The following is a 17,479-nucleotide window of genomic DNA, read 5'->3' as shown; positions in this document are numbered from 1 at the left end:
AAGCACTGCTCAGGCCCCAGATGCATCTGTAAATGTGTCCCTAAGTTGGCAACCTGCCACCTGCCAGCTAGGTTCTGCCTTGCTCACAAGTTGTCCCCTAGTGGTTTTTAGGCACACTGCAACTTCATAAAACCCAGGGTTCACACAATTCTCAGAAAGAACACCTATAAATACTGGGATCATCCAGTGACTTACTTATGTGGGTCACTGAGCTAATAAATTAAATTGTTTATTAAGAAAAAGGAAGAACACTGAACATGAAAAATACAACTTGCAGACAACAAGCAGGGGACAGAGGGGAAGGGGAAAAAAAGGAATTATACAACTAACACTAGCCAATTAAGTTTACTTTAACTAGCCAGTGCCTGGGAAAGCTCCAGTAACTGTTTGTCCACAGAATACTGTTCAAAAGTGGGACAGGATCCTGACACAGATCTGGTCGGCGTGCTTCTCAGTCAAGACTAAAGCTGTCCTGGCACATTAAGAACAAAAGAACATAAGAAAATGCCATACTGGGTCAGACCAATGGTCCATCAAGCCCAGCATCCTGTTTCCAACAGTGGCCAATCCAGGTCATAAGAACCTGGCAAGTACCCAAAAACTAAGTCTATTCCATGTTACCATTGCTAATGGCAATGGCTATTTTCTCTAAGTGAACTTAATAGCTGGTAACGGACTTCTCCTCCAAGAACTTATCCAATCCTTTTTTAAACACAGCTAAACTAACTGCACTAACCACATCCTCTGGCAACAAATTCCAGAGTTTAATTGTGCGTTGAATAAAAAAGAACTTTCTCCGATTAGTTTTAAATGTGCCCCATGCTAACTTCATGGAGTGCCCCCTAGTCTTTCTACTATCCGAAAGAGTAAATAACCGATTCATATCTACCCGTTCTAGACCTCTCATGATTTTAAACACCTCTATCATATCCCCCCTCAGTCGCCTCTTCTCCAAGCTGAAAAGTCATAACCTCTTTAGTCTTTCCTCATAGGGGAGCTGTTCCATTCCCCTTATCATTTTGGTAGCCCTTCTCTGTACCTTCTCCATCGCAATTATATCTTTTTTGAGATGCGGCGATCAGAATTATACACAGTATTCAAGGTGCGGTCTCACCATGGAGCGATACAGAGGCATTATGACATTTTCCGTTTTATTCACCATTCCCTTTCTAATAATTCCCAACAGTCTGTTTACTTTTTTGCCTGCCGCAGCAACATTGTGTAATTATAGCATGGGTTATTTTTCCCTATACGCATCACCTTGCACTTATCCACATTAAATTTCATCTGCCTTTTGGATGCCCAATTTTCCAGTCTCACAAGGTCTTCCTGCAATTTATCACAATCTGCTTGTGATTTAACTACTCTGAACATTTTTGTGTCATCTGCAAATTTGATTATCTCACTCGTCGTATTTCTTTCCAGATCATTTATAAATATATTGAAAAGTAAGGGTCCCAATACAGATCCCTGAGGCACTCCACTGTCCTCTCCCTTCCACTGAGAAAATTGTCCATTTAATCCTACTCTCTGTTTCCTGTCTTTTAGCCAGTTTGCAATCCATGAAAGGACATCGCCACCTATCCCATGACTTTTTACTTTTCCTAGAAGCCTCTCATGAGGAACTTTGTCAAACGCCTTCTGAAAACCCAAGTATACTACATCTACCGGTTCACCTTTATCCACATGTTTATTAACGCCTTCAAAAAAGTGAAGCAGATTTGTGAGGCAAGACTTGCCCTGGGTAATAACAACCTCAAGTTTTCCCGCCTGGAGAGCTTCCATCTCTGATAGCGACTCGTTAACCTGTAGCTGTTGCACCCAATGAAGACCTGCTCATAAAGAAAAATTGCTACACATTGCAGCATGGATCCCAAGCGCAGAGACCTCAAAAATCTTCTTGAGCTGAATCTCCAACTTGCGATCCTGCAAGTCCTTGAGGGCCATCGCGCCCGTGACCAGAATGGTGGTCTTTTTGGTAACAGCAGAGACTGCTGCTTCCACCTTGGGAACTCGCAACAGGTCCAAAGCCTCCTCCGGCAGAGGGTATAGTTTATCCATCACCTTGGACACCTTCAGACCCAAGTCCGAGGTGTCCCATTCCTTGAAAAGCAAATCTGTGGCCGAAAAATGAAAAGTGAATAACGAAGGAGGTCCCTGCAGACCCAACATCACCGGATCTGTAGACCCTAGCCGGGACTCTTCCTGGGGAACCTCAATACTTAATTCCGCTAAAATAACCGGAATGAAAGGACCCAGCTCTTCGAAAAAGCCGGAGCACCATCGGGTCGTCTCCTTCCGCTCCATGAGACCCCCCTGTAGCTGGTCGGTGTCCCCTTCAACCCCCCTTGGGGGCTGGGAAGGTAACTCTCGATCCTCCAGATCCTCAGAGGAAGTATATGAAACAGCCAGAGGGGTCCGCAAATTGCAGTGTCGCTGCAAGGGAGGATGGCCCGTGTCCTGAGCGTACCTAGAGCGCTTCTTAGGCCTGGCTTGTGGATCCGAAGCGAGGGGCCTCTTCTTACCTGCCTTCTGGGCCTTAAAGGCCCTATGCATCAATAGTACAAAGTCAAAAGAAAAAGAAGATGCCAAGGAAGAATCATCTGTATCCCCCACAGGGACATCCCCAGCATCTTGTGAGCCAGGCCCACCGGCCTTGTCCCCCCCTCAGGGACTGCCCTTTGCGGAGATAAATTCGGCGGGAGATTGTGCTCCCCTTGTGCTGTAAGCTCCGCCGAAGATGCTCACACTAGCGAATCCAAAATGGTGCCCGTTCCCTCGCTCCATGGGAACGGGCCGAGAGACGGGGGCTGTACCTCCCCAAATGCTCCAGAGACAGTCTAGACCCTGACAACGACCCTCACTGGGGTCGTGGAGGCTCCCTCTCCCCCCGAGAAGCAATTAGAACACAGGCCTTCCTGCGAGAGGTGCACTCATGCAGCGCCACACACCCGACACACGGTTCACCACGACATTTGCTGGGGAATAAAAACCACAAAAAAACAAAAAAAAATACCCCGAACCCCGACGAAATAGTGGCGAAACGGCATGAGAGGGCACCCAACGCGATCGGAAGGAAAGGGAGAGTCGAGACAGAAGTAAAACCAAAAAATAAAATTTGAGTTCTTTTTTTTTTTTTTACAGTAAAAACTTGCCCGCTAGCCTCCGGGTCCTGGACCTACTGGGAGGAGTGAGCCGGGCTCCCCGGTATCACCCCTAGTATCTTTCTGAGCTGGCAATCGGGTCTTCAACCCTCCACACCAGCTGCCTCTGAAACCAGGGAGGATGGTCCCCTCAGGACCTAGCAACCCCCTGGGAGGCCGAAGACTGTCTCCTGCCGCAAGGTCAGTTTTGTCCCTACTAACCTATTTATATATATATATATATATTTTTTTTTTAAGCTAACTATACTATAAAGGCACAGACTGTAGGCTTTGCCCCTCCACAATCTCCTAGAGACAGAAGAATACTGCCAGACTGTAGATGGCACCATCCTATATAAGGCGGAGTTTTCTTTTTAAAACTTCTGTCTCCATCTGCTAGAGGGGGTGCAAAACCCAGGAGTATGGACTGATCTGGGTATGTACAGGGAACAAGGAATCACATCAAACATGGAGATCCGCATTTCACCATGCCCCATTTCAAACATTCCAGATGCCTGGCTCCACATGCACAGCTACCCTCTCAATAAATGCCTAGCTCATCTCCTTTATGTCTAGTTATAAACACCACACACAAAACCTTCAACCTACCTGATGGATATGTTCCATGCCACACTTTTCTGTTATTCAAACACCTTTGCATTCTCTCCTTCCCTCACTATCTAGATCCTCAATCCTTCCATACCCCCGATTCCTCAAATAAGTCTTTCTTCTCCATGTGAAAGAAAGTTTGTAGTCGCTTTCAGTTACACTGCACAGATTATCCAAAATTAACCTCATGTCATCAACTGGCGGGCAGAATAACTATTACAGGAAACTTGACTGATACAGTAAGCTAAATCACGAGACACATGAAGAAGTGCTCTCTAAAGGTGCATAGCAGAGAGTTTTATATCCCTAGTTGGTACTAATATTGTATTCATACATAGTGTCTTCTTTCTCCATCTGTCATACTAAAGTTTTACAAAGGGGGCGGAGTAAAAGGCACACATTTAAATGAATCACAGCAAAATAATGTGCAGCAAACAATTAAACTGGACAATATCACTTTAACCGAACACTGTGTGCACACAACAATAGTGCACAGAACTTAAATTGTGGAGTATAAGGCAAGAAATCATATGGAGCCCCGTATGATTACTTGCCTTGTACTCCACAATTTAAGCTCTGTGAACTATTGTTGTGTGCACACATTAAAATATTAGTGTTCCGGTTAAAGTGGTATTGTCCAGTTTAATTGTTTGCCGCACATTATTTTGCTGTGATACTAAAGCAGTGGTCCCCAAACCTGTCCTGGAGGGCCACCAGCCAGTCGGGTTTTTGGGATATCCTCAATGAATATGCATGAGAGAAAATTTGCATGCACTGCCTCCGTAACATGCAAATTTTCTCTCATGCATATTCATTGTGGATATCCCAAAAACCCGACTGGCTGGTGGCACTCCAGGACAGGTTTGGGGACCACTGTACTAAAGTTTTACACATATCCGTTCATGCTGTTGTCTAGTCCTTTAAACTGTTCTTTGAGCAACATCAAGTCACATTCAGGTAGATGTTTAATTTTACACTGTAAGCAGTTTGTAAATCACAGAAGAAAACTGCCTGCACTTCCTTCTCAGAATCCTTTAGACACTTATTCATCTACAGATAATCCTATTCTTTCCAATATATCTGGTTCAGCTCCACCTTGATACATTGCACATACCTGTACACATGTTCTTCATCACTAGCTCGTAACACAGAAGGATCAGTGCTCACGTCAGGAACTGGGACACTACTACTTTTGGTAGAGTTGCACAGCAAGGATTGAGACTGAGGCTAAAGAAGCAAAGCCAGAAAACGAATGACTATGGATGAAAGTATGAGAAATTAGCACCTCACATCAGACCAAACATCAGAATGGCAGAATATGTGTGATATGAAATGAAGAAACTGGAAAACTATGCGGCTACTACTGTGTGGCTACAGCCGTAGTAGCCACACAGTAGTAGCAAGAAAAACCTCCAGCTAAGACACCCCCTGATGAAGATCTCGAAACACGCGCTGTGTCGGGCGTCATAGAGCCGATGTATCAAACGCTTTTGCGCTACCTTAAATGATAAGTGTCTTAAAATCTATGATGGGGTTATAATAGCAAATCGCTTTAAATGGTGCCATATACATTTATTACGTGTCAAACCCCGTGATTAAATACGTGGAGGCTTTTGTTACACTTTGCAACAAAAAATTGCATCATCATAAGTGGTCAATTTTCAAAACGCATTTGCATCTGTGCCTTTTGCTCATTTATGAGGGTTAACACATATCATAAAAATTGGCATTCACGTTCATACGTGGTTCATTGTTCTTCAGAATATGTGTGATGGCAGGCCTTATAAATATACTCAAGGATTACTAGACAATAGGAGGGTAATCATCCATCAAATTATCTCCCCTGGCAGTCTTTTCATTTCCCATCTCTCTCTATCTTTAGCCCTGACCTCTCTCCCTTCCATCTCTTTTACCCCACTTCTCATTCCTTCCTTTCAGCTTTCCACTTCTCCTCAGTCACTCATCTTCCTCCTCTCCCAAGTGCAGTGGAATCCCAACCCTGCTGTGGTTGCTGCTTCTGAAATGCACAGGCTGCACGTACTGCACAACTTGTGAATTTCAAAAACAGTAACCATGAATCAGCTCTTTGCACAAGCAGGGGCAACAGAGAAGAGTTCCTGTTTTTTCGAGGGGAGTTACGACACCTGGGATGGTGCAGAGAGCAGGGAGAAGAGTTCTACAGAGGGAATGATGATCGCAGTGAGAGATAAAGGATGAGAGGGAATTTTCTGGTGGCCATGAGATATGCAGTTCTTCCTCTCCTCCGTGCAGTCTATATTCTCTTCTTCCTAGCAGATGGTGCCAAGACAGCCCTGAAATGTTACGAATGCCTGACAAGCAGGTAAGAGCATATTACCACACAGTATCCATCTCATGCTTAATTCCTGACCCCAGTGTCTGCTCTATAGATCAGGGTGAGAGGAGGCCCTTATGCAGGGTGGTCAACCTGTGGCTCAGGAGCCACATATGGCTCTTGCTCTCTTGGCCACATGGTAATTGAGCAGCACTGAGGGACTGGAGCAACAAGCATATACAATAGAACAGAGCAGAGAAGTGCTTGGCACTATATGTGAAACAAAAAAATGAAAACTATTAGGGCCTGATTTTCAAAAGCATTTGCACTTTTAAAAATGGGTTTCACGTGTGTAAATGCACTTTATGCACATAAGTGGGCTTTTGAAAATTGCTACAATACATGCCGTTGAAATATCAAAAGGTTTTACACGTGAAAGTGCACGTTACTCATATAAATTACTTTTGAAAATTGCTACAATAATATATTACATTTACGCAAGTAACTCCTTTGAAAATTCACCTGTAAGGTAACTATTAGTGAGGTAGAAAGAAAGAGTAAGGAATAGCAACTGCAAAATACACTGAAGCAGCACAACATGCAATATTCATTCATTCTTATACAATATTCATTTCAAATGAATCACATACTAACTTCTGTAGTATGTGTACATCAATAAAGTTCTCTGAAATGAACAATCAGAAAAGAGAAAGGGAGAAACAAAGAGAATTAATGGAAGTGGAAAACATTGTGAGACAGAGCCGAAATAGGGGGGAAAGTGTTGAGAGCTTCCAGGACCCTTTGTACATCTCAGGAATCTCACACGTGCCTTCAGTACCAGATGGGGGTTGCCTTATCACAGACTGCCTAAAGCCAGGCAAGATGGAAAGAGGCAGGGAGAAAGGGAACAGGGACACAAAACAAATAAATGTTTATTTGTAAAAGCGGTATACAAACACTTTTAAACAAATAAATAAATAAATAAATAAATAAATAAATAAATAAATAAGAAAGGTATTGGGGGGCACAGCCCAGGTAAAATTGACATCGGTTGTCTCACCTGCTGGTGCATATATCGAGAGATACCATTCTGCCACTGATCCAGAGGGTCAATCACGGTGCCATTCAATGCTTCGCTGGAAGGTGGTGGCGGCACTGGGGGTGGTACCAAGACCTCCTGGTATGTATGGTTCCCAGTTGGATAGGAATATGTGGTCTCCTCAGAGAGAAACACGGGGCGCTTGGAAATGTGCGACGTTGTGGATTCTAGGTCTGCCAGTAGTGCATCTGCAATAAGACATCTGTATATATAAATGAAGGGTGGGGAGGACGGTAGAAAGTGCATGTCTCCCAGCATTAAGAAACAGCAGATATCTCTTGCACAATCAGCCCTCTATTGACATGACAATTTGTACAAGTTCTGCCAAAATCATACACCAAGAGGACAATAATGAGCCTCAATAATAACTTATTTATATTCCGCCTTTTGTGACACTTCAAAGCGGATTACATTCAGGTACTGTAGACATTTCCCTGTCCCCAGAGGGCTCACAATCTAAGGGGCTGTTGCAATAATGTCTGGCTTAAAACCGTGCACTGAAATTCAGAACAGTTTCTTAACACAAAGGTTACAATTTTTTTTTTAAACTCCCAATGCAGTAAGCTAATGGTATGCTAATGTATTGGGAATTAAAACAACGCGCTAACTGGAAAATACGTGCACAAACACAAGTGAAAAGGAGAGCCTAGCAGAGGCTGAACACACATTTTAAAATCGGGGGAGCGGGAGAATCTCTCAGCAGTGATTTATGTGCACAAAACTCATGTTTTGTGCACATAAAACTTGATTTCAGCGCAGAAAGCACTTTTTGTGCACATAAAGCATCTTTATGTACAGATTGTATGTTTTGTTTATACAAAACATGTTTTCTGCACATAAATCTCATTTACAGGTCCCGGTGTTGGAACTTCAGCTTCTGCCCATAGACTGACACAATGACTGGAAAAATTACTCCACCTCTGACCAGGAGTAAAATTTCCAGCGCTAAGAAAACTTGAGTTAAGCCAGCACATCTCTCTGCATGGCAGGGGGTAATAGTTAATGTCTTCATTTGCATGGGATTTCCATGCGAGGGCGCTGAGCATGATGCACAATTTTACACACACACTTTGTGCACAAAAGTCCTTGCTGCATCGGGAGTAATATTTGTGCACAAAAAAATGAGCGCACATTTGAAGGTAACATCGTGTGCTCTGCTGAAAACTCTTACTGCATCAGCCCCTAAGTGCGTACCTGAGCTAATGAAGGGTGCATGAGGGAGCCCAACATCAGAAGGAGCAGCAGAATTTGAACCCTGGCTCTTAGCTTACTACTCTAACCATTAGGCTATTCCTCCATTCCCCTTCCTATAGAACATGCAATCCTTACAGAGTTCCTCTGAAAACCCCACTGGTACCCACAACATGGGTACAAAGTGCATGCCAGAAATTACATGTCAAGATTGGATTATTCTCACCCAACCTAACAAGTACCTCTCCTTCTGCAGGAAACATATATGAGCTGAAAAGAGCAGCAATATTCAGATTGCATTTCTACATACTAAACATGAGTTCACTCATGTAAACATTTTGTACTGCCCCAAAATGTCTAAAATTGTATAAATAAAATAAAATTAGACCCTTCTGCAGGACTTTTATCAACCATTAAATAAGATTGTGGTCCCGGCTGAACTCCAGGAGGCTCTTATACATCTGATACTGGATCTGAGTTTGTAAAAGCTATCAAGACTTTGGCTCCAAAGAAAAGCCCTAGCCTTCGATGGTTTTCCGCTTGATTTTTATAGTCAACTGCAATGGAATCCGAGTGTATATAAGATCTAATAAATAAATAAAATAAATAAATAAATAAATAGATACATGTTTTGCTTCCTATTTTATGTGAATTATGGTGTGACCACACACTGAGTATTGTGTGCAGTTCTGGTCACCCCATCTCAAGAAAGACACAGCAGAACTAGAAAAGGTACAGAGAAGGGCAAAAAGAATGCTAAAGGGGATGGAATGGCTCCTTATGAAGAAAGGATAAACAGATTAGGGATATTGAGCTTGGAGAAGAGCAGATTCAATCCCCATTCAAAGACGATAATAAAATCATAAATGGGGAGGAACAGGCAAATAGGAAACCATTATTAACCCTTTCAAATGTTACCAGAACTACGGGACTTGCCATGAAACTAGCAGGTAGCAGATTTTAAACAAACTGGAGAAAATATTTTTTCACTCAGTGCACAATTAAGTGTGGAATTTGTTGCCAGAGGATGTGGTCAAGGCATCTAGCAAAGCTGGATTTAAAAGCCATTTTGATAAGTCCTTAAACAATTATTAGCCAGACAAGGAAAAACCAAATCTCTTTCAAACCCGCCATGCTCGTCACCCTCTGTTGCATTCTCTCCTTCCTGCCTTTCTCAGTATAAAATACTTCGCCATACAGAATGAGTTGCTACTTCCTGGATGGAGACACAATTTCAAGCTCCAGTAACAGTTACAAGCTCCTTTTGCAGAAACTGCTTCAAAGTTCCTGAAACGAGAAGCTGAAATGTCACCCTAAGGAGGAAGTTATTAAGAAATATTTCCCAAAGTCTCTAACATACAAAATAAGGCAAGAGTTTCTGAGATGGGGGTGGCAGGGGGGGGAGTAGATACATTTGCCAGCAACAGGGAACAATTCAGTGAAAAAAAAAAAAAGAATGACTTGGAAACAAGATAGTTCAGCCATTCCTCACATAGTATGAAATGATCCAACGCCCCTCCTCAAATCCACCTAACTTATACCCACTCCAAACCCCTCATGTTATTCACCAACAAAGATAGCGTCACTCTCTCGAAGGCTCAGAGGAGGTAAAAAATTTCTGTCTCCGCCTGCTGGAGGGGAGTTAAAACCCAGGAGTCTGGGCTGATCTGGGTACGTACAGGGAACTTCATTTAAAACACCCAGGGCAAGGCTGGAAATTTCCCAAGTGCCCGGTGGCCCAGGCACCAAATATATTAATGCTGCTGGGAGCCCAGAATCTGAAGTAGAGCGGTCCAGTCTCTACCAATTCTGTTCACCCCATTTCAAAAAGGATATAGCGAAATTAGAAAAGGTGCAAAGAAAGCCGACAAAAATGGTTAAGGGGTTGGAAGAGCTCCCTTATGAAGAAAGGCTAAATAAGTTAGGATTCTTCAGCTTGGAGAGGAGATAGGATTGAGGTCTACAAAATCATGAACAGAGTGGAGTAGGTAACCAAAGAACGGTTATTTACCTTTCAAATAACAAGAGGCAACTCCACTATGCGGAAAATGTCCTTCATCTTGGACAGTACAGGCTCTAACCTCCATCGCACGTCTTCAGGTGTTAAGGAGGCACAGCAGTTCTTCACTAGCTCTGATAATTGGGTTTCTACTGGTTGGAGGACCCTTTGAGCTGGAGTTGGAGGAGATGCTTTTCCTCACTAGAGCTGGTGGTAAAGCTGAAGTGTTGTAATGGCGGCTGGCTCCAACGTACTCTGCACTGGCAATTCTTGACGATTGGTATTCCTCTCTGTAGATGGCACCAGTAATTCCTTCTTCACCACGACATCCTCACCAATCCTCTTCCCAATAGCAGTCCCCTCTCCACCACCAACCCTCTGCCTAGTAATAGCAGCAGCCCCCTCTCTCTCTGCTCTCCTCCAGCCCAGCAGCGGTCCCCTTTGGCTCCCCCCTTTGCCCCTGTCCAGGGGCAGCCCCTCTCCTCTCCTTTCTCTTTCATCCCTCATACGCTCCTTGGGCTGCAATGCTGTAGCTCTTTGTCCAGCAGCAGCAGCAATAGCTGCAGAAACTTTAATATAAAATCAGCATGGGGCCTGTGAGGCAACACACACCCACAGACCCTGAGGCAGCCCCAGCCTTGACCCATAATACATTCATTGCAGTATCCTGAAAATATGACTAGCTGAGAGTCCCCAAGACAGGTTTGAGAGCCACTTCCCTAGGTCCTTTAGTCTTGCACATTACCCTCACAATTAATTTTCAAGCCCATAGGGCCTCCTAAGATTTTGTTTCGTTTATCAATTATAACAAATTCATACTCCACTGGTTGAATGTAATCTCTAAAATAGCTGGCTGGGCTGAACTAGAATGATTTTCCCTTACTACTTATAGGAATAACATACAAATTATAATGTCAATTCAGTAACAGTGACACAAAGTCCCTTCATTATCAGGCAGTTTATGAAGTAACAAAACCCAGCAAAACGTCACTCAGAACCTAAAGAGCAAATCTGACAAACCAAATCAGCACTAATTCCCAGAACTCAAACAGCAACAATCCTGTATGAAAAGGCAACACTGCCAACATTTCACCTGGTCCTAAAACACCAACATACCATCCAGTGGGAAAACAGAACAGGCTGAACTACTATAAATCCCTACAGAGAAGCTACACTCTAGCAGAATATCTCACTCGGTCACACATACAGAACACAGGCCCTCAGCAAATACACAATAAGGGATCACAAATTAGAAATAGAAATATGCAGACAAAAACTCTGTTCTGCTATCCACTTCAGCTTCACCCTCCCCGCCCATGCCACCCAGTTCCTGTTCCCTGCAGACAGAGGGGAGAGGAGGAGGAACAAGAAGAAATGAGGGGCTGGATTAAGAAGCAGAGGGCTCTTCTTTGCCTTCCATTATATGCTCTGCGTCTCCAAGCTCACCTACCCCTCACCCTATGCTTTGGATTCTTCTAGGGAGAGAAGGGGGCTGGAGCAGAGATCAGAGTGCTGTTCTCTGCTGTCTGAGATTCGGAGCACTTGCCAATAGAATCATCATGGCAGAGCCTTGTGTGTTTATGCCTATAGGTAAAAGCAGCCTTACTAATTTTGCCCCTTAAATTTGATACCCCACCTCCCTCCCCAGCCTTGGTTTACATCACAATAAATTAAAGCCATAATAAAACAGTAAAAAATACAATAAAGATCTCTATAGGGAGCACTTAGATGAGCTCTGGTCTGAGTCTGTTGGGCGTCTGAGGCCAGGATGCTGGACTAGAAGGACTATTTGTCTGATCCAGCTTGGCCTTTCTTATATTATGTTCTTGAGGTTGCCTGCTTTCACCCTTTTGCACTGGAACTTCCTGTCACCATAAGACAAGCCCTATTCTCCCGTATGGAGATTTTCAAATAAATATTTCCTCAAATGCAAATGATACCCTCCTCCCTCCACAACTTTCTTTCTCCTCTCCTCAACTACCCTCTATCTACAACCTTCTTTTCTTTTCTCAATTATTATTTCACTGCTACCACTGGCTGCTGGCTTCTGTTCGCAAGAGCCCTTTGGGCCTCTCCCACAGATGCTTTCTCCTGCTCCTGCCAGTGGCCTTTAGCACTTCTATTTTTTGGGGGAGGGGGCAGCTGGTAGTTTCCTCCTGCTCCTTTGGGCTTCTAGCTCAATCAGAACCAGAGTTGAGATCCAGTATCATTTGCAACTGCCCAGGGATTTTTCCTCTTTTTCTCTCTCTTCAGTCACTGCAGAGAGAGTCCCTAGCTAGGACCAAGCATCAAGGCTCCTTCTAGAATCCTGCAATTATGGGCCCTAAATCCAGCCACTAGGTGTCAACATTGCACAATGCCTGGGACTCTCTCCTCCCAGAGGCTGGGAACACTTTCTCTGCATAATCCCTAGTCCTACCAGAGCTTGGAAGTGAATTCAGGTGCTCTGCATGGTAGCATACAGCACTGCCCCCAGCCTTTAGTATTTTTGTTGCAGGCTCCTATTGGTGGCCCCCTTGAGCATCTCACAAAGTCACCAGTTTTGTTAATGTCAGATTTTATATGCAAAGGCTCATTAAGTGATGGGATCTCACTTAAGAAGTTGTGATGCTAAATCAAACTATTGACGTTCAAATTTAATAGAGATTCTCACTTTACATCTGTCATGCACTTAAACTTAATAAAAAGCAAGTTCTGTTTTTATCCTTTTTGGAAATGAGGCTTCCAGAACTGGACAAAAACTAAACAATGAATTGTATGGAAGCATTAGCCACTTCTCATTCCTACTGTTGATGCCCCACTCTATTCACCTTAGTATTTTTCTGGTTCTTGCCATTTCCTTGTCATACTGTTTTGTGACCTTGAGCTCATCAGATATCACCATACTAAGATCCTTCTTTTCTTTGGTGCCCATTACCTCATCCCTGATTCTTTAATTACTATAACAATGCATAGTTTCAGGGTCTACTAGTCGGAAAAACATCCAACATATCTATAACTTGCTCTTTTTCCATTCTAACATGAACTCCTAAGGCTGATGCTGAGTGTTTTAGTTACTTGATCACCAAAGCCCCAAGGGAAAAAAAGGCATTCAATAGTCTTTCAAACTTTCCCACCAGAGCTGCTCATCAATGCTAATTTCAAAGCTTAGTACAGTATTGGATATTATTCTTTATTTTCTTTATTTTAAATCTTTCTGCACAGAAGGCATATTCAGGTAACATGTTCCCTTACGAAGGACTTTAGAAGAACCCTCCCAGTACTACTCTTGTCAGTAGGGGTCTCCGCAGTAGTGGCTCTTGCCTTCACTTTGTCCCTGGAGCTTGAGCACATCCCCTACGTAACGCGAGCTCTGCTTCAAACCCAAGTCTCCAGCACTCTAGTGATGCCAGCGGGCCTGCCTCTTCTCCAGCCTTAATACTGAAAGGGTTAACAGGCACCAGAGATAGGTCCTGTCTAGGGAGCACTGCTGCCTGCTCAGACAAAACCACCTTCTGGTATCAGGTACAGGAAAACATGAAGCATTCCAGCACTTAGACACATTTCTCTGGCATTCCCTGCGTGCCTGCACTTGTTACTCTTGCAGAGACGCCAATAAAGAAATGAAATGTAGAGGCAAAGTATGAGAGACTGGGAGCAAGGGAAATAAATACATATTGTTGCTAAAACAGTCAAGAATGTTGAATCAGCAAGCAATGCTGGTACAACAACAGCCATTTCCTTTCTGTTGCCCTGAAGACTTCCCATCCAGCAACAACGGAACCTCATTTCCAGCATCAAAATCTGCTGTTCGGCTGCTGTTTCCTCCCCCTCCCTCCCCCAGGCAACTCATTGTCAACTACCACCCCCATCCAGTTCCTACCCTAAGATAAACAAGATAACTAGATATCAGGTTATCAGCAGCTGTTATAAACTGTGCTCCATAACATTATACAGGTGAAGAACAGAGAAAAGTATGGTGAGAGAAACCTCGAGGGGCATCTGAAACCTCTCCTCAGTAACAAAAGAAATAAAAATGAGTTATTTGCGCCAAAATCCAACTCTATAGCTCAGACATAAAAACAATTCCTCTATATACCCAATAGCAAATAAAGATAAGAGGCTGGCACGGTGTCCAGTCATACTGATCCCAGGAGGGCTAAAAATCATACTTAGGCACTTACAAAAAAAAAAGACAGACACTTGCAGTGGGTGTGTCAAGGGAAATATTTAAAAGATTAAAATTCTGTATGCATTAAGCACTTGCAAAATTTAATTCTTTTGCTGGGGGAAGGTGTGAGTGCCATTCCCTGGAGAAGCAATCAATAGTGTTTTATTTTCTCACCTACTCTCCCCATTCACTGTAATTTCATACAAAGTCTGTTACCCAAATTAGAAGATTAGGTGGGGAATTTGTCACCATAAAAGTCAATTAGGTAATTACATCAACTAGTAAGTAATTAACCCTGACATTAGCAATTAACTGTAAACCTATAATAGGTCATTGGCAAACATTAAAATAAAGTCCCTTATAAATGTATTAGAGTATTTTAAATTGGATTAAGCAGACCCAGGCCTTATAACATAACGATGCAGCCAGCAGTCCAGAACATGATGGGAGCTATCACATCTTTTGCACTGAATGCCATATTTACAATTATCTATTTGTTGAAGACTGGTTGTATGTGTGCACCCAGTGCAAAAATCTAGTCCTGTAATGCAGGACCTGGAGCAAGAGATGGTGAGGCCATTTAACAAAAGTGAACATAATGCAATCCAATTTGACTTAATTACTGGAAGAAGACATTAAAACTATTTTATTATTGGTTATTTTATACATGAATAATTTGTTATAATTGTGTACAATATATTGTTTTATTGAAATTGTTCACATTTTAATATTTTTACTTTGTGTTTGGATGTATACTTGGAATGTGACTGCTGTAATCCACTTTGGAGCAGTCTTTGGACTATGGAAAATGAATATAAATATGTAAAGTAAATTAGAACTACTGCAGGAGCATTTGACTTTCCAAAGGGGACAAGCAAATTTGCTTACCGTAAACAGTGTTTTTCATAGACATCAGGATGAATTAGCCATGCTGTCTGGGGGCGCCCCCCTGGCAGCTAGAAGCGGAAACTCTCTCCAGAGATACAGAGCTGTGCTCTGCGCACCTGCGCAGCTGTTCCCGTGCAATTACCCGACTCTCTTCAGTTAACAGAAAGCACAGACAAGCAGCGAATGGAGAAGAAAAACAAGGCAGAGACAGAATGAGTAAAAGGCTGTACAGGGAGGAGGGTGGGGACGCATGGCTAATTCATCCTTCTATCTATGGAAAACACCATTTATGGTAAGCAAACTTGCTTTTTTCCCTTTGATAAGCAGGCTGAATTAGCCATGCTGCCTGGAAGATTCCAGCTTCTGTTTGTTTGGAGCACACCTGTAACTCTAAGGCAATGAAGTTAAGTTACATGGGTTGAGAGGCGTGGTGTGCTCTCAAAAACACTTTGAGTGGTGGACTGCTTTATGTTTGAGTAGCAAAGTGCAACATTGCCTCTCCCATCACTGCATCTGATCTAGCTTATTGACAGAGGTAATAATAAGCCATGAAGGTATGCAGAGACGACCAAGTGGCTGCTCTGCATATGTCCAGAATTGGCACATCTTTGAGGCGTGCTATGGAGGCTGCCGTGGCTCTGAGTTGATGCATTTTTACTCTGTCCAGACGTCAATCTTGATGAGACAAATAGCAAAAGTGAATACACTGGAACAGCCAGTTCGCTAATGTCCGTTTAGAAACCGGTAAACCTGGCGCATTCGAGTTGAAAAAGACAAGTTGAGAATTTTGCTTCGAGTTCTCTGAAGATAATAAGCCAGAGCTCTTTTGCAGTCTAATGTATGAAGGACGTTTTCTCTGTCCAAGGCATGTGGTTTGGGGAAGAAAGTCAGCAAGGTGATTGTCTGATTCAAGTGAAAGGCTGAGATTACAATGGAGAGAAAAGCTGGGTTGGTTTGCAGGGTGACTGTCATGGAAAAACTGCAAATAAGGAGAGTAGCGAACTAAAGCTTGCAGCTCGCTGACCCGTCTCGCTGACGTGATGGCCACTAGGAACAAGACTTTCCACATCAGATATTTTATCATGGTGGAATGCATCATTTCAAATGGCGGATGAATGAGTTTCTGAAAGACCAAATTAATGCACCAGGGAACAGTCAGTTTGGTAATCAGAGGCCGAAGTTTAATAGCCCCTCTCATGAATCGAGATGGATTTATCTTGTATAGAACAATGGTACGCCGCAATGGCAATTAGGTGTACTCTAATAGAAGACACTGCTAGGCCAGAGGATACTGAAGAATTTGTTCCGGAGAACTTGTGAGGGGGTCTATTGATGAAGTGACACACCAACTGATGTATCTGTGCCATTTGCCTGCAAAATTCTTCCTTGTAGATGATTTTCTAGTGGAAATAAGAATATCCTGAATGGCTGTCGGGAGAACCAGGTGACCTAAAGCCTGCCTTTCAATCTCCAAGCCATCAGATGTAAAGAGGAATGGAACGGATGAAGAAACGTGCCTCCTTCCTACGACAGAAGGTCTTCCCTGTCTCCCATGGGAATTGGCGCTTGAATCGTTAACTGTACAAGATAGGTATTCCATGGCTGCCTGGGCCATGCCGGAGCAATGAGGATGAGATCTGCTTAATTTGCGATGCACTTCTGTATCACTTGTCCCACCAAGGGTATTGGTGGATAAGCGTAGAACAGGTTCCCCGTCCAGAGCAGCAGAAACGCATCCTGGGCAACCCTGCATGTGCTTGGGTAGAGGGAGCAAAAACGCAGTAGTTTTGCATTGGCTTCTGTTGTGAAGAGGTCCATGCAGAGTGTTCCCTACTCCCTGAATGGTCTGTTTGCAACCTGATGATTTAATTCCCACTTGTGGGGATGAAATTCTTGCTGAGCCTGTCGGCTTCCTTGTTTTTTATTCCCAGAAGATACATAACTCGCAGTTGAATGGAATGGCTTATTGCCCAGTCCAGGATTAGCACCGCTTCCCCGCAGAGAATCCTGGAACCGGACCCGCCTTCCTTGTTTATGTAAAACCATGTGTAAACAATTACTCTCTTCCCTGTAAGTAGACAAGAGAAGGTGTGCACTGCGTTTTTTT

General features: G+C 43.3%; 1 protein-coding gene across 4 annotated transcripts in view; it reads right to left on the bottom strand.

Moving 5' to 3' along the window:
* The window catches only part of PXN (paxillin), a 100,287-nt gene that overhangs the window by 44,002 nt on the left and 38,806 nt on the right, over positions 1-17,479 (bottom strand). For 3 of the 4 annotated variants that reach the window (XM_029619613.1, XM_029619615.1, XM_029619616.1), the window contains exons 1-3: positions 10,347-10,437; positions 7,106-7,332; positions 4,867-4,979 (exon numbers count right to left, since the gene is read on the bottom strand). In XM_029619613.1, coding sequence (XP_029475473.1) covers positions 4,867-4,979; positions 7,106-7,332; positions 10,347-10,422 — 416 coding nt within the window. In that variant the 5' untranslated portion in view covers positions 10,423-10,437. Of the gene's footprint in view, positions 1-4,866; positions 4,980-7,105; positions 7,333-10,346; positions 10,438-17,479 lie in introns of those variants that run through there. The other variant, XM_029619614.1, reaches the window with a different exon arrangement.

The sequence above is a fragment of the Rhinatrema bivittatum genome, chromosome 11 (assembly GCF_901001135.1).
Source record: "Rhinatrema bivittatum chromosome 11, aRhiBiv1.1, whole genome shotgun sequence".
Classification (NCBI taxonomy): Eukaryota; Metazoa; Chordata; class Amphibia; order Gymnophiona; family Rhinatrematidae; genus Rhinatrema; species Rhinatrema bivittatum.
This window is presented reverse-complemented; position numbering and strand designations above follow the sequence as displayed.